At 46.4% G+C, this 23,602-nt stretch overlaps 1 protein-coding gene across 1 annotated transcript; it reads right to left on the reverse strand.

The window, feature by feature from the left end:
• Positions 1-14,846: 14,846 nt before the first annotated feature.
• On the reverse strand, positions 14,847-22,322 carry ATP5F1B (ATP synthase F1 subunit beta). The gene is made up of 10 exons (XM_081898728.1): positions 22,156-22,322; positions 20,389-20,571; positions 19,187-19,361; positions 18,324-18,445; positions 17,855-18,039; positions 17,318-17,476; positions 16,529-16,651; positions 16,000-16,212; positions 15,605-15,806; positions 14,847-15,082 (listed from the first exon to the last, which is right to left on the reverse strand). Exons 1-10 carry the CDS (start codon positions 22,289-22,291, stop codon positions 14,988-14,990), a joined length of 1,593 nt encoding a protein of 530 aa, XP_081754854.1. The 5' UTR covers positions 22,292-22,322; the 3' UTR covers positions 14,847-14,987.
• Between the last annotated feature and the right edge of the window lie 1,280 nt (positions 22,323-23,602).

Below are 23,602 nucleotides of genomic sequence, written 5' to 3' on the forward strand. Positions count from 1 at the left end.
CCGTTGATTTAAATTCACTTAAATGCGAAAATGTGAAAATATTAGTTTTCTGGCATGTACCCAATTCATTTTGAATCGGTTTCATGTACATTACTTAGCAATACGATTGCCACCAAGAGTTGGAAGAGACCCTGAGAATCATCTAGTCTGACTCCCTGCAATGCAGAAATATGCAGCTGTCCCATCTTGAGGATTGAACCTGCAACCTTGGTGTCACCATGCTGCAACCAACTGAGCTATCCAGTGCTCTTTAGAGCCCCTTTAAGCTGCATACATCCTCCCTCAAAGAGAGTGTAACCCCTGTCTAGAGACAGTGCAAATACCCTTGTTCTCAAACCTGGGATCCACTTACCCATAGAGTCTCTGCCGGATTCAGCTTCAAGTCTATTGACCCTCATCCACTCCATGGCCACATCCAGGCACTGGTTCAATTCATGTACAGCCTCTCCTACTAAGCTGCAAGGAAAGCCACCCACTGATGGATATCAACTCTGCATAAGTTATGCTTTTGTTAGAAGTAGTGAGGCAGTATCAAAGAGCGGAGGTCTCCAACCAGGGTTTTCTTACATAAAGTTTTGCAACTCTCTAATGCCTGGAGAAGAGGAGGTTAAGGGGTGATATGATAGCCATGTTCAAATATATAAAAGGATGTCACATAGAGGAGGGAGAAAGGTTGTTTTCTGCTGCTCCAGAGAAGCGGACACGGAGCAATGGATCCAAACTACAAGAAAGAAGATTCCACCTAAACATTAGGAAGAACTTCCTGACAGTAAGAGCTGTTCGACAGTGGAATTTGCTGCCAAGGAGTGTGGTGGAGTCTCCTTCTTTGGAGGTCTTTAAGCAGAGGCTTGACAACCATATGTCAGGAGTGCTCTGATGGTGTTTCCTGCTTGGCAGGGGGTTGGACTCGATGGCCCTTGTGGTCTCTTCCAACTCTATGATTCTATGATTCTAATTCTGTAATTCTGAATTAGAGATCTCACTTTATACCACACAGTCAGAAACTGTTTTAACTGCTATAACAAGGGTGTCCTTGGATCTTAAATCGAGGCTCATACAACCAAAAGTAATATTTAGAATATAAGGGACCCTATTACGTTTGTTTAAAAAAGGGCTATCTATGGTATTTAACTGTTGGAGATGCAATAGGGATAATGCTTCTGTAAAACATATGTTTCTTCATTGTCCTATATTGAGAATTTTTTTGAAACCATCAACAGAATCAGGGCCATCTTAAGTATATCCGGCGCCACCCCCCTTTCCCAGAGTTGTCGACCTTTTTTTAGGGCTGGAGGAGGTGGACAGTAGCTCAGCTGGCCACTTCGTGCCACGGTGGCCATGGCAGGCAACACACTGAGTGAGCGAGCGTCGGCTCAGTTTTTTCCCTTTTAGCCTTCTGGCGCCCCGCAGAATTCGGCTTCTGCAGGCTAAAAGAGAAAAAACCAAGCCGACACTTGGCAGGAGTGGCGGATTCAGCACACTCGTTCGGTGTTCCCTGGACTCTCACCTGGCGCCCTCCAGAACATGGCGCCCCGGCACCCCGCACCACTAGCCTCTATGGGTAAGACGGGCCTGAACAGAACTGTACAGGACAACCTTACAGTTACAGAGCAAAATATCCTCTTGAATTATATACCCAGCACATGGAACCTTACGAAAGGACAATATAAATGGACTCTCCATTTATATCTACCACAGCAAAAAGACTGATACTTATGAACTGGAAAAATAAAAACACGGTTCCTTTCTATGATTGGATTGAAGATTTATATAAACTCACAACGTATGAACAACTTGCATATAAACGCAGACTTGCCATGGACAAATTCAATGATATTTGGAATCCATTCTTACAAATACTGTAATAGGTTAAAACCTGGTGAAGTACAATAACAACCTTGTAAAATGAGGAGTTTTGGGGTCCCGCCTTTATTTCCCCTTCTACACAGGTTCTGTTTCTGTTTCTCTTTTTTTATTTACGTCTCACCATGTTTAGTGCACATATAATTATGTACTTTTTGAACTTTAATTGTTGTTGTTGTTTAGTCGTTTAGTCGTTTAGTCGTGTCCGACTCTTCGTGACCCCATGGACCAGAGAACGCCAGGCACCTCTGTCCTCCACTGCCTCCCGCAGTTTGGTCAAACTCATGCTGGTAACCTCGAAAACACTATCCAACCATCTCGTCCTCTGTCGCCCCCTTCTCCTTGTGCCCTCCATCTTTCCCAACATCAGGGTTTAAAAAAATTGGGTTAAAAAAAAGAGAAAAAGATTTGCAATGCAAACTAAGGATAACCAGGATCTCCTATCATTCTGCGAGCAGCACACCTATCAACATCCTGCGACACGATTGGCCTACAGTATAACAATCCCAACCAGGACTGGCAGCTCAGGGCATAAGATGCCACTGACCTGGAATGGCTGTTCGACTGGATTATAAACCAGTTTGGACTGTCAACTGGCAGGAGCCCTATTTAATGTTTAATGGGTCGCTGCCAGGGAAGCGACTCCCTTAGGACAAGCAGGGGCGCTGCCCCACCAGTTTCTGCCCTCAAGCCAGTCTGCACCTGCCTGCCTTTTTCCTTGTAACCAATCACAGGGTGGTGTAACTCTGCCTGCCATTGGCTCTGGTTTCACCACCTGTGCGTCTGCCTGCCTCCTGCCCTACCAGTCTTGACGGGCACCAACCGGTGCCAGATTTACATATAATCTAAACAAGCTATAGCTTAGGGCCTCACTCTTGACTATATGGAACTGGCGGAAATGACTGGCAGAATCCAAGACCAGGGAGAAGAGTCGGTGGAAGAAGATTGGAAGAAATTTAAAGACTACTTACATAAATACAGCAAAATTAATGAATGTTAGAATGATGTTGGAATGAAGTTAAGTGGTTTTAGCAGCAATGTTATAAAGGAGTATGTAAAAATGGATTGTTATTAGGTGAGAATGCAAAGTTATAATACATCAAGGTAAAGGATTAAGATAAAAACAAGGAGGGAAAGGATTTGCTGAATTAACTAACTGAACTGGAATACAAAAAAAGGGAGGTGTGAGGAGGTCAGGGAAACAAGCAAATGAAAGACAAGACATGAAAAGATTGATTTGTTTTTAACTGTTTTTTATTTTTCTGTACTTTGTATTTTTTATTTTTCTTCTTCTTTTTCTTATTTTGTAACCTTTTTTGATACTTTAATAAATATCTTTTAGGGCCTCACTCTCTTGGGGGCCCCCAAAAAAATTAAAGGGAAGAAAAACAACTGGATGCACATTTTCAAAATACTGTATGTGCAATCTCTCTCTCTCTCTCTCTCTCTCTTTCCCCCCCTTCAAATCACATTTTTTACAAATCAGTTTCATTTGTTGAGACATTGGGAAGAAAAGTTGGGAAAGAGGTGGAGGGGGGAAAGGTGAGTGGGGTCAGGTGGCAATGTTTAGATTTGGGTTAAAGAGTAGGGGGTAGGTTGTAGAGAGTTGCCTATATGTGGTCATATAGGTGTTTGTTTGGGGTATTTTGGGCGATCTGGCATTTAGCCGGTTGGTCCTAGGTCTCAGCTGGCGTGGAGGGCCATGTTCAGGGACAGGCCATCCTGTCTGTCGTTTGTGAGACGGTGTAATGCATCTTTGTGACGCCAGTGTTGGGTATCGGGTTCATAAGCAATGTTGCCAATGTTATTAGCAACATCATTGGTGTGTTGGGGTGGGGATGTGGGTGTTGGTACGCTCTGGTGCCACCATCGTGCTGGTTGGGTGTCAAATTCTCTTGATCTCTGAACGCATAACCCAGAGGTTTTCAACCTTTTTGGGTCCATGGCTCCCTTGACCAACTACATTCTCTTTGCAGCACCCCTGTGGGGCTCAGGAGCCCAGTTGTGTCACCCCTTGCCTGCAGAGCTAACAGCCCCTCACCCCTTTTTCAAACCCTTGTGGAGGGTTCCTTCAGCCTCCTCTATTCTCCCCTCTTTTTGGGAGTCCTCTGGGCAGCTGCAGCTGGCGTCCCCTGGGCAGCTGCAGCTGGCGTCCCTGGTCTCTGAGCTGCCCCCCAAAGAGATGCCTCCTCCCACTGCCCCACAGGGGCCTAGGAAGCACCCCCTGGCCAGCCCCAGAGGCACCATTCGCCTGGGAAGATTGTAGCCAGGACTGCCGCAACACACAGCTGTGTGAGAGGCAGAGATGCGAGAGGGCATCAGAGGAGGGAGGGAAGGAAAGGGGGACAGAGGCCAGTGTTGCCCGCGGCACCTCTGACCATCATTCAGGGCACTCCAGGGTGCGACAGCACACTGGTTGAAAACCACTGGCGTAACCACTGGCTTCCGTTGCTTAATTTTCCAATAGGGCTGAAGTCTGCCCCTTCTTCTTCTGCCCTAGCCTGATCACCAAACAACAATCATAAAGAAGAGGAGGAGTTTGGATTTGATATCCCGCTTTATCACTACCCGAAGGAGTCTCTTTTTTTTTAAAGCATTTATTAATTTTCCAATAAAAACATCTAATTAACATCAAATCAAATCCAATTAAAAACCCAATTGTCTTCCAAATTGTGATAAATTTGGTTTTGGCTTCCCACAGTCTGAATTCCGAAGCGCTTTCAAACATCCTAGTCCTGCCTCTCATCATCATCAATGTTTTTCATAATTCCATGTCCGATTTTTCCCTCCACACTTTGACTCTGGTTCTGCGATCCTCAATCATGTCAGAAAACAGATATTTCCCACCCCCATGGAGTGCAGATTTGTCCGTGTATTGTACTCTTTCAGCTGTTTATGTTTTTTTCATCGCACCGCTTCTTTAATTGCATCCAAATCCAGAGTTCTGTCCAGCTCTTTGAAAGTTGTTATTTTGGCAGCTCCCAAATCGTTAATCCTTCCTGTTTAGATGTTATCAAAGAAACAGGGAGAAACTTCCTTCTGCAACTCCTTTCTGATTTATTCTTAAGCAGACTGTTTGCAATGTAGCCATATTTCAGACAGTTAGCAATTAGCCTTTGGAATCCGAAGGAGTCTCAAAGCGGCTAATATTCTCCTTTCCCTTCTTCCCCCACAACAAACACTCTGTGAGGTGAGTGGGGCTGAGAGACTTCAGAGAAGTGTGACTAGCCCAAGGTCACCCAGCAGCTGCATGTGGAGGAGCGGGGAAGCGAACCCGGCTCCCCAGATTACGAGACTACCGCTCTTAACCACTACACCACACTGGCTGTCCTCAGTTACACTTCTGAAAGTGTGCTTTGTGAAATGTTTTGGGGTGGAAGGAGTGTCTTTCTAGTATGGGGAAGATGGCAAAGATATTTAACTGGGGGGGGGGGGAGAAAAGACATGAAAAGATGGTCAAGCAAGGGTTAACAATTCATTTTTTAAAAAAAATAATTCTTGGGCATATACAGTGGTACCTCAGGTTACATACGCTTCAGGTTAGAGACTCTGCTAACCCAGAAATAGTACAGTGGTACCTTGGGTTAAGAACTTAATTCCTTCAGGAGGTCCGTTCTTAACCTGAAACTGTTTTTAACCTGAAGCACCACTTTAGCTAATGGGGCCTCCTGCTGCCGCTATGTGATTTCTGTTCTCATCCTGAAGCAAAGTTCTTAACCTGAGGTACTATTTCTGGGTTAGCGGAGTCTGTAACCTGAATCGTATGTAACCTGAAGTGTATGTAACCCAAGGTACCACTGTACCTCGGGTTAAGAACATTGCTTCAGGATGAGAACAGAAATCGTGCTTTGGCGGCAGCAGGAGGCCCCATTAGCTAAAGTGGTGCTTCAGGTTAAGAACAGTTTCAAGTTAAGAACAGACCTCCAGAATGAATTAAGTTCTTAACCTGAGGTACCACTATATGAGAGTGCAAATCAGCAGTGCTTTATTTTCAGAGGGCTTGTTGTGGAAGAGTACAGTATGTTTGGACACCTTTGGACTTTGTGTTGGAACATGAGATCCTGGTAGTTACGCAATGCATTTTCCTTTGTTATATTAATTAGTTTCGCCTTTTATTCTTCCACAGACCCACCCACTTTTATATCTTTCCCCCAGAGGCATATCTAGGGTTCCTTGTGCAAGGAGTTGCATTGGCGCCCGCTCCCCCTCCAGACAAAAAGCACTTTACTGCATACTTTTGGGAGGTTAAGTGAGGAGGACAGGAAGCTTCTACTGAGTTTGATCTCGCTGCAACAGTGGCTTCTATACAGTCATACACTCCATAGTGATTTTTTCACCAGCACCTTAGGCCTGCGCCCTTGGGAGGGGCTGGTTTCCCCAACCTCTGGGTTTTGTTGTTGTTGTTTAGTCGTTTAGTAGTGTCCGACTTCATGACCCCCTGGACCAGAGCATGCCAGGCACTCCTGTCTTCCACTGCCTCCTGCAGTTTGGTCAAACTCATGCTGGTAGCTTCAAGAACACTGTTCAACCATCTCGTCCTCTGTCGTCCCCTTCTCCTTGTGCCCTCCATCTTTCCCAACATCAGGGTCTTTTCCAGGGAGTCTTCTCTTCTCATGAGGTGGCCAAAGTACTGAAGTCTCAGCTCCAGGATCTGTCCTTCCAGGGAGCACTCAGGGCTGAATTCCTTCAGAATGGAGAGGTTTGATCTTCTTGCAGTCCATGGGACTCTCAAGAGTCTCCTCCAGCACCAGAATTCAAAATCATCAATTCTTCGGCGATCAGCCTTCTTTATGGTCCAGCTCTCACTTCCATACATCACTACTGGAAAACCATGGCTTTAACTATACGGACCTTTGTTGGTGAGGTGATGTCTCTGCTTTTTAAGATGCTGTCTAGGTTTGTCATTGCTTTTCTCCCAAGAAGCAGGCGTCTTTTAATTCTGTGGCTTCTGTCACCATCTGCAGTGATCTTGGAGCCCAAGAAAGTAAAATCTCTCACTGCCTCCACATCTTCCCCTTCTATTTGCCAGGAGGTGATGGGCCCGGTGGCCATGATCTTGGTTTTTTTGATGTTGAGCTTCAGACCACATTTTGCACTCTCCTCTTTCACCCTCATTAAAAGGTTCTTTAATTCCTCCTCACTTTCTGCCATCAAGGTTGTGTCATCTGCATGGGTACACCTCCGCTTTTCCCTCTCTCCATCCATCTGCCTCCCCCCACATTTTCCTCTCTTCCAGCTGCTGTAGATTTGGCTGTGGCCTTGAATACTGGCCTCCTTCACAAAAGACTTTGGGAGTGAAAAGGAAAACAGGAAAACACTCTGTGCGTCTGTGAGTACCTCTGCTGCTGTTCCACTGTCCTTTTGCATTGTTTTGACGGGGACTGGATCCCACACTTAGCATGGGGAGATTACTGCACAGGCAATCCAAAAGCAATTAAGAAGGAAGCCAGCTATCCCAGGTCCTAGAATCTAAATCAGTCTTCAGATTTTGAAGCTGCAATTTATAATAATAATAATAATAATAATTATTATTATTATTATTACAGTGGTAACTCGGGTTACATACGCTTCAGGTTACATACGCTTCAGGTTGCAGACTCTGATAACCCAGAAATAGTACCTCGGGTTAAGAACTTTGCTTCAGGATGAGAACAGAAATCGTGCTGCAGCGGCGTGGCGGCAGCGGGAGGCCCCATTAGCTAAAGTGGTGCTTCAGGTTAAGAACAGTTTCGGGTTAAGAACAGACCTCCGGAACAAATTAAGTACTTAACCCGAGGTACTACTGTATTATTATATGCAAAACTCTGGCCAGTTCGCAACTGATGAAAGCTGGCCATCTTTGGGGTGAAAGGAATTAGCGCTTTCTCCTCTTAAACTAAGGTGGTAAAAGCTTTTGCTTGCAATAGCAGCATGCAATGATCTCTGGCTTAATCAGGAAACCCCCCCAAAAGGAACATAGGAAGAGGCTTTATATAAAGTCGGACCGCAAACTTGGTATTGTTGACACTAACTTGCAGCAGAGGAACCTGCATTATTCTGAGTTAGACCAATGTCCCATTCAGCTCCGCACAGTACTGTCCACAACTACCAAGGCCTTCAGGCAGGGGTCTATAACCTACCCAGACCCTGAGATCATCTTCTGAGGCCCTTCTTTGTGTGCCTCCTCCTTGAGAGGTCCGGAGGGTGGCCACATGAGAACAGGGCCTTCTCTGCAGCTGCTCCCCATCTCCCCAGGGAAGTTCGCCTGGTGCCTTCATTATACACCTTTAGGCACCAAGCAAAAACATTCCCTTTTTACCAGGCCTTTGGTTGACCTGATTGACATTCTATACCCTTTTAAAATGTGGCTCTTTTTTGGGGGGGGGGTGTTATTGGGTTATTGTTCTTTCTTTGATTTTATATATTGTGATCTTTTCTGTCAACTACCCTGAGACCTTCAGGTATAGTTAAAGTCAGGGGTCAGCAAACTTTTTCAGCAGGGGGCTGGTCCACTCTCCCTCAGACCTTGTGGGGAGCCAGAATATTTTTTTTAGGGGGGGAGAACGAATTCCTATGCCCCACAAATAACCCAGAGGTGCATTTTAAATAAAAGCACACATTCTACTCATGTAAAAACACCAGGCAGGCCCCACAAATAACCCAGAGATGTACCGTATTTTTTGCTCCATAAGGCACACCTGACCATAAGGCGCACCTAGTTTTTAGAGGGGGAAATCAAGAAAAAAATTATTATTCTCCCCCCCCCCCCCGAGCGAAGCCAGCTCCTGCAGGCTTTTCTACGAGGAGGGAGAAGGGACTGAATGGCCACGTCAGTCCCTTCTCCCTCCTGGGGAAAAGCCCGCAAGAGCCACGCGGAGCTTGTGTGTGGCTCTTGGGGGCTTTTCCTGCCTGCCTCCCCCCTGCATTCGCTCCATAAGACGCATACACATTTCCCCTTACTTCTTAGGAGGGAAAAGGTGTGTCTTATCGAGCAAAAAATACGGTATTTTAAATGAAAGGTCACATTCTAATCATGTAAAAACCACGCCTTAGTTTGCCTACCCATGGTTAACGTCATCCATATTGGTGGCCAAATTCTGTCATTTAACTATGTGCTTGGTTTGTGAAGAAACACCTCCTTTTCCTGCCTGTCCTGAATCTCCCAACATTCACCTTCAGAACATGTCCCTGAGCCCTAGAATGATGAAAAAGTAAAATTTCTCCCTATCCACTGCTCTGTACACCCAGTGCATAGTTTTAGACCAGCCTTTCTCAGCCTTGGGTTCCTAGATTGTTGCTGGACTACAACTCCCATCGTCCATAGGCGGCAGGGACAATAGTCGTGGATGATGGGATTGGTAGTCCAGCAACAACTGGGACCCCAAGGGGAAAGAGTAAAGACCCTGCTGAACAAATGTCCCCTGTTCTCCCCACAAGGGTGTGCGCTGCGCATATATGTGTCAAGGGGTGGGGGGAAAGGACAACATCTCTTTCCACCTAGCGCAAACAATTAAATAGCTTGTGCCAGTCCCAGCAGCCAGAAACATGTTGCTCACAGCCAAATGCAATTTTCCATGCCATCTCCTGCATGACAAGAAAGGGAGTAATTAGCAGAGGGCAGCTTTCTGTTCCACCTCCCCCCATCTAGATGAGGACTTCGGAAGCTGGCGCTCAAAAGGAAAAGCCCAGACGTTGCTTTTCCTCTTTTCTGTTCAGCTGCACTGGAGACAGAGCACTCTGACCTCTTCCCATTGATCGGCCTCACACAGGCCTCATCATCTGGCTAATTAAAGGGGAGTGGAGGCAGGATAGCACCACGTGGCAAGGCTCTCCTGCAGTAATAGACCAGGCATTTCCCGGTGACAAAGCAGGCAAGGCTGGAGGTTGCTTTTCTTCCTTTTTTTTAGCTGCCTGCCCTGGTGGTTAGCAGCTTCCCAAGCGAGCGGCTTCCCACGCAGGAAGAGGTTGTGTTTTTTCATTTTTAAGATCTGCGCAAAGCATCCAATCCTTTTAGCAGAGAGAAGAAAAAAGACCTCTCTTTGAAGCAATGCAAGCGTATGCATCTCCGTGGCTGGCTCTTGGGCAGGGGGGGGTTGCATATACACCAATGACGCCAGAGGCAAAGAACAGCAGCAACAGGGCGTTTGGTTGCATGCAGGTTCTACGTAGGGAGAAGGGAAAAGCGAATTCAACATTCTGCACCAACACGAACCAAATCTGCATCAACCAGACAATAGCGGCAGTGGTACAGGGGGGAGCAACTAAATTAAAGGACGAGGCAGCTAGAACCGCTTCTGGCATGAGCCATGACTTTAGGAACTTGTGCCTGAGCTTGCTTTTCCCTCCCTCCTATTCCCCTTTTCCTCCTGCGTCATGGCTTTTTAGATTATAAAGCCAGAGGACAAGGTCGGTCTCAGGACTGATTTCCGTAAGCTTTTTTGGCTAAAGGGTGGTGTCAGTCCTGTAAATAACATGCTAGAAAGTCTGATTGCATGCATAAGAAGATGCCTCCTGTCATGGCAGACTACAGTGGTACCTCGGGTTAAGTACCATATTTTTCGCTCCATAAGGCGTACCTACTTTTTTTTGGGGGGGGGGATTAAAGAAAAAAATATATGCGGCTCTTGGGGGCTTTTGCAGGAGGTGGGGGAAGTGAGAGAGCCTTGCAAAAGCCAGGGATAGCCGCGTGAAGCCTCCCCAGGGCAGCAGGATGAAGGCGCCCCGCTGCCCTGCGGAGGCTTCCCGGGCTACCCCAGAGCTGCTCGACCCAAAGAGCCTTTCTGCTGCTCCCCGACCTTCTCTTTGGGGAAAGCCACCGCCAGCCCCAAAGAGCAGGTCGGGGAGCAGCTGCTCCCAGAGCTTGTCGGGGCTGGTTGGGGAAGCCTGGGTTTCCCTGCCCCCCCCCCAGCCCCAGGGACCACACATTTGCTCCATAAGATGCAGACATTTCCCTTAAGAGGGGGAAAGTGTGTCTTATGGAGCGAAAAATACGGTACTTAATTCGTTCCGGAGGTCTGTTTTTAACCTGAAACTGTTCTTAACCTGAAGCACCGCTTTAGCTAATGGGACCTCCCGCTGCTGCCGCGTCGCCAGAGCACAATTTCTGTTCTCATCCTGAAGCAAAGTTCTTAACCCGAGGTACTATTTCTGGGTTAGTGGAGTCTGTAACCTGAAGCATCTGTAACCTGAAGTGTAGGTAACCCGAGGTACCACTCTATTTGTTTTTCAGGCTGGTGTATCTCAGGCTTTTACACCACTCGCAACCCGATCATTTTTTTAACTGAGAATGCCAGGGGTTGAATGTTCCACCTTTGGCAATCCAAGCAAGTGCAGGTGTTTTATTTATAGTTTACAGAAAGGATAAAAGATCTATGTGTGTAAAGGAGGCCGACAAAACTGTGAACGGAGAGGTTCAAGAACTTTCTTGCACTCCCACTGATTATACAAGAGCCCAGGATTATGCCAGTCAAGTTGATTTGCAACAGGTTCAAGAACAGAGAAACAGAAATGCTTCTTCACAGGCCACATAATAAACTTGTGGAACTGGTTATTGTTGAGAAGTGGTGGTGACCATTAATGTAGGGATGGTTCCGAAAAAGCAGTAGGGAGATTCATGAAAGATTAGGCTATGCACACTAATGGGCCATGGTATTTGTTGTTTAGTCGTGTCCGATTCTTCGTGACGCCCTGGACCAGAGCACTGGTAGCTTCGAGAACACTGTCCAACCATCTCATCCTCTGTCGTCCCCTTCTCCTTGTGCCCTCCATCTTTCCCAACATCAGGATCTTTCCCAGGGAGTCTTCTCTTCTCATGAGGTGGCCAAAGTACTGGAGCCTCAGCTTCAGGATCTGTCCTTCCAGGGAGCACTCAGGGCTGAATTCCTTCAGAATGGATAGGTTTGATCTTCTTGCAGTCCATGGGACTCTCAAGAGTCTCCTCCAGCACCAGAATTCAAAAGCATCAATTCTTCGGCGATCAGCCTTCTTTATGGTCCAGCTCTGACTTCCATACTGGAACCAAATCCTGGGAACACTCCAATGGGAGAGGACTGTTGCCCCCAACCCCTGGTCTTCTGCTTTTCAGAGGCATCCTTAAGTTTGTTTGTTTGTGCTTCCTTCTTTTAGAGTGGTGCTTTTAGTGTTTGACTGGGTAGTTGCAACATTGCATTTACATATTCCTTGTTAGTAGCATTGAAGTTCAGAGGAAACATGAGATACAGATGTTCTAAATCAGGCTCCCCCAACCTGGTGCTTTCCATCTGTTTTAAACCATTACTCCTGTCTGCCCCAGCCAGTGCTGTGCAGCTTGGAAAACTTAGATATACAGAAACGAAACATCTGGAGGACACCACACTGGGGAAGGCCGCTTTAAATGAACAAAACCACTTTGTATAAATGGTCCCAACGTGCTTACGTTAGCTAGTTGTGCTTAATGTATTCTGCTTCTACTGCTCATGGGGAGGAATAAAGAGGAAAAGCATAGCCCTGAAAGCTCAGAGTACTGGAAATACTCTTAAACCTCTCCTTTGAGATTTCCACAAATATTAGCCACACGGGTTCAGGTCTGTCTTTTCAGGCTTAAGGGCTTTAGCGTCGCCGTGTAAAATATACTTAGAAGGCAGCTCCAATCCTACGCATATTTACTTTGAAGCAAGAGTACTTTTGTTTCAGTACTGATGCTTTAAAGCAGACTGTAAATTGCAAATGATAAAACCTGCCCAGGGGTGTTCATAATTCCATCTAGAAATAGCCCCGATAGAATCCAGCTATGCATGCCCCTATGCCGGCCTAAGCAAAGACCCAGTTATTGCAGTGATGTCTCATTGCAGCCACAAGGGGGCACTCTGAAACAGGCCCATTGCAAATGTACTGTAGGCCCTACCTGCTCAGGAGCATGTAAAAGAGTAAAGGGACCCCTGACCATTAGGTCCAGTCGTGACCGACTCTGGGGTTGTGGCGCTCATCTTGCTTTATTGGCTGAAGGAGCCGGTGTACAGCTTCTGGGTCATGTGGCCAGCATGACTAAGCCGCTTCTGGCGAACCAGAGCAGCGCACGGAAATGCCGTTTACCTTCCCGCCAGAGTGGTACCTATTTATCTACTTGCACTATGATGTGCTTTTGAACTGCTAGGTTGGCATGAGCAGGGACCGAGCTCACCTTCTGATCGGCAAGTCCTAGGTTCTGTGGTTTAACCCACAGCTCCACCCACGTCCCATGAGCAAGTTATGATAAAGACCTCAACCACACAAGCAATGGTTTTTTGTTTTTAAAATGGTGACCAGAGGCAATCTGCAACCTGCGCTCTCACTCCCGCCAGCAGATTGAAATGGAGCAGTAAGATGGTGAAATTGCCAATAGAGCGATTACATATCCCAAGGGCTTCATCTGAATTAATAACACATTACTTGCACACCACAGCAATCATGACTTCTATTCTTTCCAGTGCAACAAAGCTTATTAATAAATTTAAACATCTTTAAAGTGAGCTCCTGGCACTACCAAGATGCAGGGTTACCAGCCTTCAAGACAAGATGAATTGGCATCTGTCTTGTCTCAGTAGACAATAGAGTGCACCTTTGGGTGTGAAGCCAAGCTACAGGAAGGCTGATACAGGAGAGACATGTTTTGTTGCAGTTGGGGCAAGATGAAGGCATCAACGAGGTTAAAAAGCTGCAAGCAAGCACTAAACCCATAGTTTGATCTTTTAGAATAAAAAATAATAATTATTATCTTCTCTTTAGCATCCTTCCTTCTTTTCCTTCCTCTTTTAAAAAGCTGTATAAACCACTTATTGGCTGGATCATTGGTGTAAGTTAACTTGAGTGTTTTAGGTTTTTATTAAAAGAGGCAGCCAGGGAAAAGGGTGGAGCAAGGGCTGGAAGATACATGGAGATTGCTGGGCAATGTGGTTCTCCATTCTTGCTACTGAAGTGTTGCAAGAACCTTTTGATGCTTGAACATTTGATAGTATCCCACTTGATTTTTCTGGAACGCAGTAGCTGCTCTGCAAAGTACAGCTCCTTTCCGATACGGTATCATTAGCTGGGGTTTAAGAATAAAAAATGTTATGGTGGGGAGGGAGGGCAAGACCAGATGGAAAAGTCTCAGTGCACACATACTACTGTAGCATAGAAACTGCAGCAAGCTTATGTACAGGGCTGTAGCGCACCATGTATTTTTAGAGGAACAGCCTTCCATTAACATTAAGGATAACATGAGATCCTACTTAAATTACATCCAACATACTCTGTCTTAAGAATGTAGGAGGCTTGTTACCACTGATCTTAGGTCTGAAAGAAGTGTCTCAAAACCAACATGTGTCCTACAAGTTTGTAACGTGCGAGGGACGTTAGGGAGCACTTAAAGGCACACGCAACCTACTCTCAGCCCGTTGAGATTTCTTATATATACTTGGTAGACTTGATGCTGCTTGCAACAGGCAAAATATGCTAGCTCTTCTATTTGTAGTGAGGCCAGTAATTCTTTTTTGACTGACTAGGCTTACTATATATCTAATCAAGTTGTAAATTCAAGTATGTGAGGAGTTACACTTTCCCCTTCATCTGGCCAGATCATCTACCACCTACTAGATGCCAAGGCAAGCAGAAGCCTACTAAGGATATCTGGATTTTTCTGCAGCTACTGATCACAAGCTAAGTGCACATCCAATAAAGTTGTACCACTCAGGATAAATGGGATAGAATAAAGTCCGTCGCATATTCTGGTTTCATTTTGGAAGCTGCAATGAATTATCCATCATGTTTATCTAGTAATAAAGACATTCAGAAAACAGCTGAGATTGAAGAGGCAATTTAGGCCTGGTCTCCAGGGAATTTGAGCTTGCAGATGAGTAACTGGCTGCATGCCAGCACATTAATCTTAGGAATGAGGAGGTCTACTGTTGGGGAGATGGCAAGCAGCAGTTAAGGGGCAGAGAGAGTCAGCAAGCTACAGCAGAAGTGCTATTACCTCCCACGTCACCACTTGCAACGTGACATGCCACTTCTAAGATCTCACCAGAAGTTTTATTGAAAACTTTAAATACTTTGCAGACACGTTACACGACTTCCCAGTTGGGAACCTGGACAATATGAACCAATGGAGAGTTTGATGCAGAACAATTTCCCCCTCAGCCACAGACTCATTAGTGCTCTTCAGCCAGCTTCTCAGCCTTTGCCACAGCTTCCTCAATAGGCCCCACCAAGTAGAAAGCCTGCTCAGGGAGGTGGTCATACTCTCCTGCAAAGGAAAAGAGATGCAGCAAGTCAGACAATGAAATGTTCAGGAAAAGCAGCAGATTGGCAAATTTGTTTCTGGGCAGCATAAAGTGCTGACATGCAGATCTGCCCAGTTCCCTTTTTTGGGTTTCCTTCCATGCTACGGAGGATAGAAGTGGTAAATCAGTATGAACTCGCAGGAGCCACCTGCAAGCCCATTGTAGAGGGCAATTCATGATTACCCCAACTACCATAAATTGGGTGCAAGTGCAAACTGCTGACATTGTATAGCTGAAGTTGTGGAATGCTCTCCCCAGGGATTATACCTTCATTATACACCCTTAGAAACGAGGTAAAAATGTTCCCCTTCAAACAGGCTGATTGATCTCTTATACCCTTTAAATGTGTTTGTGGGAAAGGGAAGGATTGTTTCATTCTTGCTTTTATTATGTACTTTTGTGTTTATTCTGTGAACTGCCCCAAGATCTTCGGACGAAGAGCGGTATACAAATTTAATAAATAAAATACCAGGATAACCTCTTACCTGCCAGGATTGCTTGGAAGCCCTTGATGGTTTCCTTTAGGGGTACCAGCTTGCCTGCATGGCCAGTGAAAACTTCAGCAACCTGGAAGGGCTGGGACAGAAACCTCTGAATTTTACGGGCACGAGCCACGGTAAGCTTATCCTCTTCAGACAACTCATCCATACCCAAAATAGCAATGATGTCCTGGAGGGACTTGTAGTCCTAGAAAGAACACAGGCATGTGACCAAAAGGCACCCTGAAGGAGAACAGGCCATGCACAAAATCTACATTCTGCCTTTTGAACAGCCATTGGTACTACCAGTGAGGGTAAAGTTTATTGGCATAAACTTCTGCAGAGATTATTTTTTGCACATGAGATATTAAGTAATTGTGTGTCTAATCCACCCTCCTCACCTGCAAAATCTTTTGCACCCCACGGGCCACATCATAATGCTCCTGCCCCACGATATTGGGATCCATGATACGAGAGGTGGAATCGAGAGGGTCCACAGCTGGGTAAATGCCCAATTCAGCAATGGCGCGAGACAACACGGTGGTGGCATCCAAGTGGGCAAATGTAGTCGCAGGGGCTGGATCAGTTAAGTCATCAGCTGGTACGTAAATCGCCTGTGAAGAGAGAAGACTTACTATAGTGCCATATTGCATATGCAAGCACTGCTCTGTCTCCTTTCTTTTAGCAAATGTTTTGTGCCACTGGGGAAGTGGTAATTCTGTATTGATCTGTTTTGGATGTTGTATGTGATGCCAATAAAAGGTTTGATGATGATGACTTTAAATGTTAACCATCTGAAGGAAGAAAAACAGCTGTGTTGGATCAAGGGGGAGAGCATATGGATGAAGTTTGTTATTAAACAAAGCACACAGTGAACTTCGTGGGCAGTTCTGCCATCCTGAGAGAGGGACTTGTTTTAACAGTTGTTACCTGCACAGATGTGATAGATCCCTTGCGAGTTGTTGTGATTCTCTCTTGCATGGTACCCATATCAGTTGCTAGAGTAGGCTGGTACCCCACAGCTGAGGGAATTCTGCCCAGCAAGGCAGACACCTGGAAGAGAAGAAATGTGCAGTAATTGAACAGCAGTGTGGCTGACAAATATAAGATCTTCTGGTAAAGGTAAAGGGACCCCTGACCATTAGGTCCAGTTGTGACCGACTCTGGGGTTGCGGCGCTCATCTCGCTTTATTGGCCAAGGGAGCCGGCGTACAGCTTCTGGGTCATGTGGCCAGCATGACTAAGCCACTTCTGGCGAACCAGTGTAGCGCACGGAAATGCCGTTTACCTTCACGCTGGAGCGGTACCTATTTGTCTACTTGCACTTTGAGGTGCTTTTGAACTGCTAGGTTGGCAGGAGCAGGGACAAAGCAACAGGAGCTCACCCCGTCGCGGGTATTCGAACCGCTGACCTTCTGATCGGCAAGTACTAGGCTCTGTGGACTATTTACACACCTGATTTTTACACACGACTGGCAAGAGCTGTAATTGGTTTTTCAAGCAGGCAGGAAACGAGTATGGCAAAAAACAGAGGTCCTAACAGGAAGAAGGCACCGAGAACTAGAAATTTCTGCCTTCAAGGGATAGGGGATCCTAAATACACCTGGAGACATCCAACACTCAGGACAGAAACTCACATTTTTTAAAGACTGAGGCCTTCTCACTAGCAAGCTTAATTGAAGCTTCTGATGGAAGGTGACCTAGGACATCCAGCCTTACCTCAGATCCAGCTTGTGTGAAACGGAAAATGTTGTCAATGAAGAGCAGTACATCTTGACCTTCCTGGTCCCTGAAATATTCAGCCACGGTCAATCCAGTTAAAGCAACCCTGGCACGAGCACCAGGTGGCTCATTCATCTGTCCGTAAACAAGTGCGACCTGAAGGATAGGAGGAAATTCATTATGGGCTGTAAAGTTTCTATGCCCCTCATCAGCCCCTCCCAGGTCACACCAAGGTAACTTCAAATGACATATGAAAGTATTACCTCCAAAGGCAGGCCCTCACTACTACAAATGTCAACAAGAAAGCCTCTTTAGCGGTGTACTTCAGTAACTCTGTTAGCTTCCTATGAGCATTTGGCGCCAGGTCCAGACTAGATATTCAGAATTCTATAGTCTAGTCTCTAACACAGCAACCAATTTCTGGTGAAAGCTACAAAATCCCCTTTCCAGATGGCAGATAAAGTCAACCAATACTGAATTCTTCGGGCCTAGATTAGTCCCTTCCCAGCTGCATAGCCTGAATAGCTTGCTCACCTTGGATGTGGTATCCTTCAAGTTGATGACTCCAGATTCAATCATTTCATGGTACAAGTCATTGCCTTCACGAGTCCTTTCCCCAACACCAGCAAACACTGAGTAGCCACCATGGGCTTTGGCAACGTTGTTGATAAGCTCCATGATCAGTACTGTCTTGCCGACACCAGCACCACCGAACAGCCCTGGGAAAGAAAGTCAGTTTAGTATTCAGCCTTTGATTGTGCACCCTCTATCATTCTCCTCCTTTTCCTTCTCAGAAATAAAAGTGGCTTCAGCAATCTCAGAAGAACGAAAGTCATAAATTTACTCATCAGTGAAGGAAACAAAGCCGTTGTCAGGATTTTAGGTTCTAACTGCCTAATGGAAGAGGAACACAAATTGTTGGGGCAGGAAACCTGGGCATTCAAGGCACTGACCACCCTATCCCAGATAGAACCTATTCCACATGGGTCCTCTGGTAGCTTACCAATTTTACCACCTTTGGCATATGGTGCAAGGAGATCTACAACTTTAATGCCAGTCACAAGGATTTCTTGCTCAACACTCATCTCAACAAACTCTGGTGCTTCAGCATGAATAGCAGCAAGTCTGGGGAAAAAACAAAAAAACAGTTGGCCACACATTATGAAAAATTGTGCTCTTATATTGGGTATTCACAAAGTGTTCACCAATAATTCTTCAACCCAACCCCCAGTTTGGTATTCACACACTGTGCCTGCTTTAGGCCAAGAAGTCTGCAACACCATAATTTCATTTGTGTTTTAATCATAGAAAAACTGCACGTGTCTAGTTTTAGTTCAGTAAGAGTTGGAGCAGAAAAAGTAGGATTTGAAATCTATACACTAGGTTCCATAAGAAAAATGCAGTATCTAAAATATGTATTTTGAACAAAACTTTTTTTATTTTAGATTAAATTTATTTTCATTTTCTAGCATGGGGTGCTAAAACTAATGTGTCATCAATCGTAATATGCTATACAGGAACTGCTCCACAGCTGTATAGTTAGCATGCTGCTATTAATATGGTTTATAATTTAGCAGTGCATTGCTTAGCTTTAGGCTAGCTCTTAATGGCCAGAAAATGCTTGTCCAGAACTTCTAAGAACTGTGAGATTAAAGAATGATCATGAAAGAAATAACTGCTGGCATGGCTTCTGCCATAAAATTCTCCAGACCCTCATAAACTGTAGGGGTGCTCTGCTATCTAAGCTCAACAGTTGAACATGAAGACAGCAAGAGTTCTATTAAATTGAAAATACACTAATTAACATGTTTTTGCTACCAGCCTATGAATGGTTGCCTATCATTTAACCCTCAGATTCACACTTACTGTTTGGTTGTTATTGGACCTCTTTCATCAATTGGCTCTCCAATCACATTCATGATTCTGCCAAGGGTCTCAGGTCCTACAGGAATTCTGATGGGTGCACCAGAGTCCAAAACTTTTTGGCCTCTCACCAAGCCTTCAGTACCATCCATAGCAATGGTACGAACCGTATTCTCACCTACAATGGAGAACAAACTTTGTAAGTTGCATTTCTCTCTAAGCCCGATGAGTGCAAACACATTTCAATATTTAGAGGGGGAAAATACTCCGTGTCAATCCTCTGTGGTAAATTGCTAAAGGAAGCTTTACTTCTGTTTGAGAATGACATAAACATTGGGCATGGAAACAATGTACCTTCCATTTAACATACACAGAGAAGAGAGCTAAAATTCAGTACATTGCGTTAACAGTCTTATGACTGAAAAAACACTTCAGTAAAGATGTATTTCAAGATTAGAACATTAAAGCTCATTACAATCAGATATCAAGGTCAAGATGGAAAGGCAAGGGATCTCTTGTGTTTGAGAATTTTAAATAGGAAATCTGCTCCTTATTGTGTTGGGCCATAAAATGCCAGTGCTCTCAGAAACGCCTACATTCTCCTGGGTTGGCGACTGGTAAGTAAAATTGGGGACGCAGGTGGCGCTGTGGGTTAAAGCCTCAGCGCCTAGGACTTGCTGATCGAAAGGTCGGCGGTTGGAATCCCTGCGGCGGGGTGCGCTCCCGCTGCTCGGTCCCAGCGCCTGCCAACCTAGCAGTTCGAAAGCACCTCCGGGTGCAAGTAGATAAATAGGGACCGCTTACCAGCGGGAAGGTAAACGGCGTTTCCGTGTGCGGCTCTGGCTCGCCAGATGCAGCTTTGTCACGCTGGCCACGTGACCCGGAAGTGTCTCCGGACAGCGCTGGCCCCTTGGCCTCTTGAGTGAGATGGGCGCACAACCCCAGAGTCTGTCAAGACTGGCCCGTACGGGCAGGGGTACCTTTACCTTTTAAGTAAAATTGGGCCACAACACTGACCAATGCCACCAGTCAACACGACCCTGGGTCCAGTTACCTTCTGGTTAGCAGTGGATTTAAGATTCCTTCTCAGATCATAAATATGGCTTCAGCAAGCTCAGAAGAACGAAAGTCATTTTACTGATCATCAAGGAAGGAAGAGTTAAAACATGACTAGAGAAAAGCCAAGGAATACAAATGGTGCTTACCTAAGTGCTGTGCTACCTCCAACACCAGCCGTGTATCTCTGCCTTGCACCTCGAGTGCATTGAGGATCGGTGGCAGGGCATCATCGAACTGGACATCCACCACAGCACCAATGACTGCCACAATGCGCCCAGTGGCCACTCCAGCTTTAGCTGCAGGAGCTGCCTGTGCAGCATAGTTCCGGCCTAGAGGACAACCATGGCAGACATGAGGATTAAGTGGTTATCACAGAGTATTTCCCCACCCCCAAGGCTGCAAAGGAAGCAAATGTGACAGGAGTTAGCTCAAGACTCCCACCCTTTTGGCCTGGAGAACCCGCTGAATCAAGGAGAACTTCAGGCTGTGACCTTGTAACCCTCATTCCCAACTCCTTGAGGTTACCAATGTGAGACTAAGTTGAGAACAAACTGCTCCCAAGCACAAAACATGGATCCCTTTATACACCCATAAGCCAGTTTCCAGCTACAGAGATCCTCCACTCCAGCAATATATGCCTTTTCTACTTGTCTCCCTGTGCACTGCAGACACTCTGCAAGGAAGCTCTCTATGCTGGCCTAGTTGAGTCCAGCACTGGCAACCCAGACCCACCTCCCTCACTACTCCAGGAGCAAACCCCCACCCCCACTTTCTGGCATAACCTTCCCTTAAAGCAGCGGTTCTCAACCTGTGGGTCCCCATATGTTGTTGGACTACAACTCCCATCATCCCTGAGCTCTGGCCTTGCTAGCTAGGGGTGATGGGAGTTGTAGTTCAACATCATCGGGTTACCCACAGGTTGAGAAAGGCTGCCTTAAAGGCCAGGCCCCTTCATACCGGCCACCTTGTCGAAGGTGAAAACAGAGGCTAGTCTCGCGTGCTTTGGAAACTCTTGCACACCAAGGACCAGCCCTTTACCACCGCCACTGCGGAAGCCTTTTCCCATCGCCATCTTCTTCATCGGCTCCCCTGCAACAACCTCCGCTGTTAAAACAGGCCACCTTCGCTTTCCAGTTCCAAAAAAAACCCGATCCTCCCGTCGCGTGAAAGGGCAGCCTTGCGCTCTCACGTCCACGGGGCTTTCGCGTGCACGCTTCCCCAATCGAAGCGCTAGGATTCCTACGTTAGAAATGCCTCCGAACAATTGCTGGGAGCGGGGGACCCGTGTCCTGCATGGGGGGGGGGGCAGATGCGCGTCGTCCCTCCCGCCCCAGATGGGAAATGAACCCGTAATAAAGAAGTATAACATTTTAGGTAGCAGGTAAAAAAGGATTTGAACAGAAACACTGTGGGTGTTAAGACCGGGAAGTCAAAATGCTGAGGGAATATTGCGAATTGAATTTGTTAAATTGTATGAAAATCAATTAAAAATTACGACAAAAAAGGAACGCGACCGTGGGCTAAGTGGGGCTCTTATGTTTTCCCTCCCTAATAATAATAATAATAATAATAATAATAATAATAATTATTATTATTATTTTATATTTAGACCCCGACCATCTAGCTGGGTTTCCCCAGCCACTTTGGATGGCTTACAGCACACACATATATATTATACATTATATATATAGATAGATAGATAAGAACATAATAAAAAGCCTGACTGCAAAGATTTGACTTAAGCCAGCAGAAAAGGCCCTGCAGCCTGAAAGGCAGCTCCTCCCGCCGCAGAGGAGCAGATTCGGCATAAGGATTTGCTGGGCCCACGCCGTCCTGGCAGCGCTTCACACCCGCCACTAGGCCCCAAGGTGACCCCGCCCTCGGGCGCCTTCCCTCGCCCTCCGCTCACTCACGGGCCTCGGTGGCAGCTGAGGCGACCCCGCCGCGCAGCTTCAGCAGGTCCTGGAGCGGGCTCGGCGCGCTCCGCACGCCCCGACGCAGCAGGGAGGCGGCCGAAGAGGCGCAGCAGCGACCCGCGAAACCCAACATGGCGGCCACCGGCTGACTGAAAGAGCAACCGCCGCCGACAGCCACAGTCAGCTCCGGCTGAAGGGTGGGATGGCGCCGTCCGAGTCGGCTATTGGCCGGGGAGTGTTCGGCTCCCTGAAGCTTATTGGGTCAGCTGCCTTGTCACTCACCCGCTGGAGCAATCGCTGGGTGGGAAGGGCTAAGCGAGAGGGGAGGTGCTATGGGGGATGTGCCCAGTTAGTAAGTAGCCTATTGGGCCAGGGATCTGCTCTTTATCACTATAGCTCTCCGCTACAGGCTAGAGCCGACGCCTTTCAAGGAAACCCGGCTTGATCATTGTTCGGAATTGTAGAAGTTCCCGCCCTTACGGATATGATTAGTCAAAATAAGGGGAGGCGGGTTTAACTTTTAAGCGTATACCGAAGAGACTGGGTTGAGCACGTGTCTCAGATTTGTCCTTGCTTTAAACTGGAAGTTTTCAACATTTTATTAGGTCGAAGGGACGTCTGGAGGGCCACCAGTAATAGTGAACCAGTAATTTCAGATTCCAGTTAAGTTTGACATAAATGCACGTGTATCTGCAAAAAAGGCTGTGATTCTATTTGAACACACTGATTTGTAACTGGAACTGATTTGTAACTGGAACACTGATTTGAATGCGCGTAAGGGACGCGCGTGGCACTGTGGTCTAAACCACAGAGCCTAGGGCTTGCCAATCGGGAAGGTCGGCGGTTCAAATTCCCACAATGGGGTGAGCTCCCGTTCGGTCCCAGCTCCTGCAGTTCTAACAGTTCAAAAGCACATCGAAGTGCAAGTAGATAAATAGGTACCATTCCGGCGGGAAGGTAAACGGTGTTTCTGTGCACTGCTTTGGTTTCGCCAGAAGCGGCTTAGTAATGCTGGCCACATGACCCGGAAGCTGTCTGTGGACAAACGCCGGTTCCCTCGGCCAGTAGAGCGAGATGAATGCCGCAACCCCAGAGTCGTCCGCAACTGGACCTAACGGTCAGGGGTACCTTTACCTTTTTAAGGCTGCACATGTGTATTTCCAGGTTGATTTGCCTAAGATTGTCTGCTACATTTGTACTGCATCCTTCCTCCAAGCGTGTTAGGCTGCCACAGATCAATTTCCTTTCTTTCATTTTATTTGCACAGCAAGCCGCTAAAGGCAAACTAGGCTGAGATGATGATTGGTGAACTTACTAGCTGAATGTTGGACTTTGAATCTAGATTTCTCCTGCCCGAGTCCATACTGGTAGATACTTTCCCAACCTTTTCAGTGTATGGTATCTGAAAAGTATTGTGTAGCATATACTATGACAGAGGCAGAGA

Source organism: Podarcis melisellensis (genome assembly GCF_964234715.1).
Source record: "Podarcis melisellensis genome assembly, chromosome: 2".
NCBI lineage: Eukaryota > Metazoa > Chordata > Lepidosauria > Squamata > Lacertidae > Podarcis > Podarcis melisellensis.

What these genes read in the sequence shown, in the direction of transcription:
- ATP5F1B (XM_081898728.1), bottom strand. Translation starts at nt 22,291, where the DNA reads ATGTTGGGTTTCGCGGGTCGCTGCTGCGCCTCTTCGGCCGCCTCCCTG. An exon ending in TGAAGGATACCACATCCAAG is followed by an intron (nt 17,477 to 17,854) that starts GTGAGCAAGCTA and finishes CCTATCCTTCAG; the next exon opens with GTCGCACTTGTTTACGGACA. An exon ending in GATCTATCACATCTGTGCAG is followed by an intron (nt 16,213 to 16,528) that starts GTAACAACTGTT and finishes CTCTCTTCACAG; the next exon opens with GCGATTTACGTACCAGCTGA.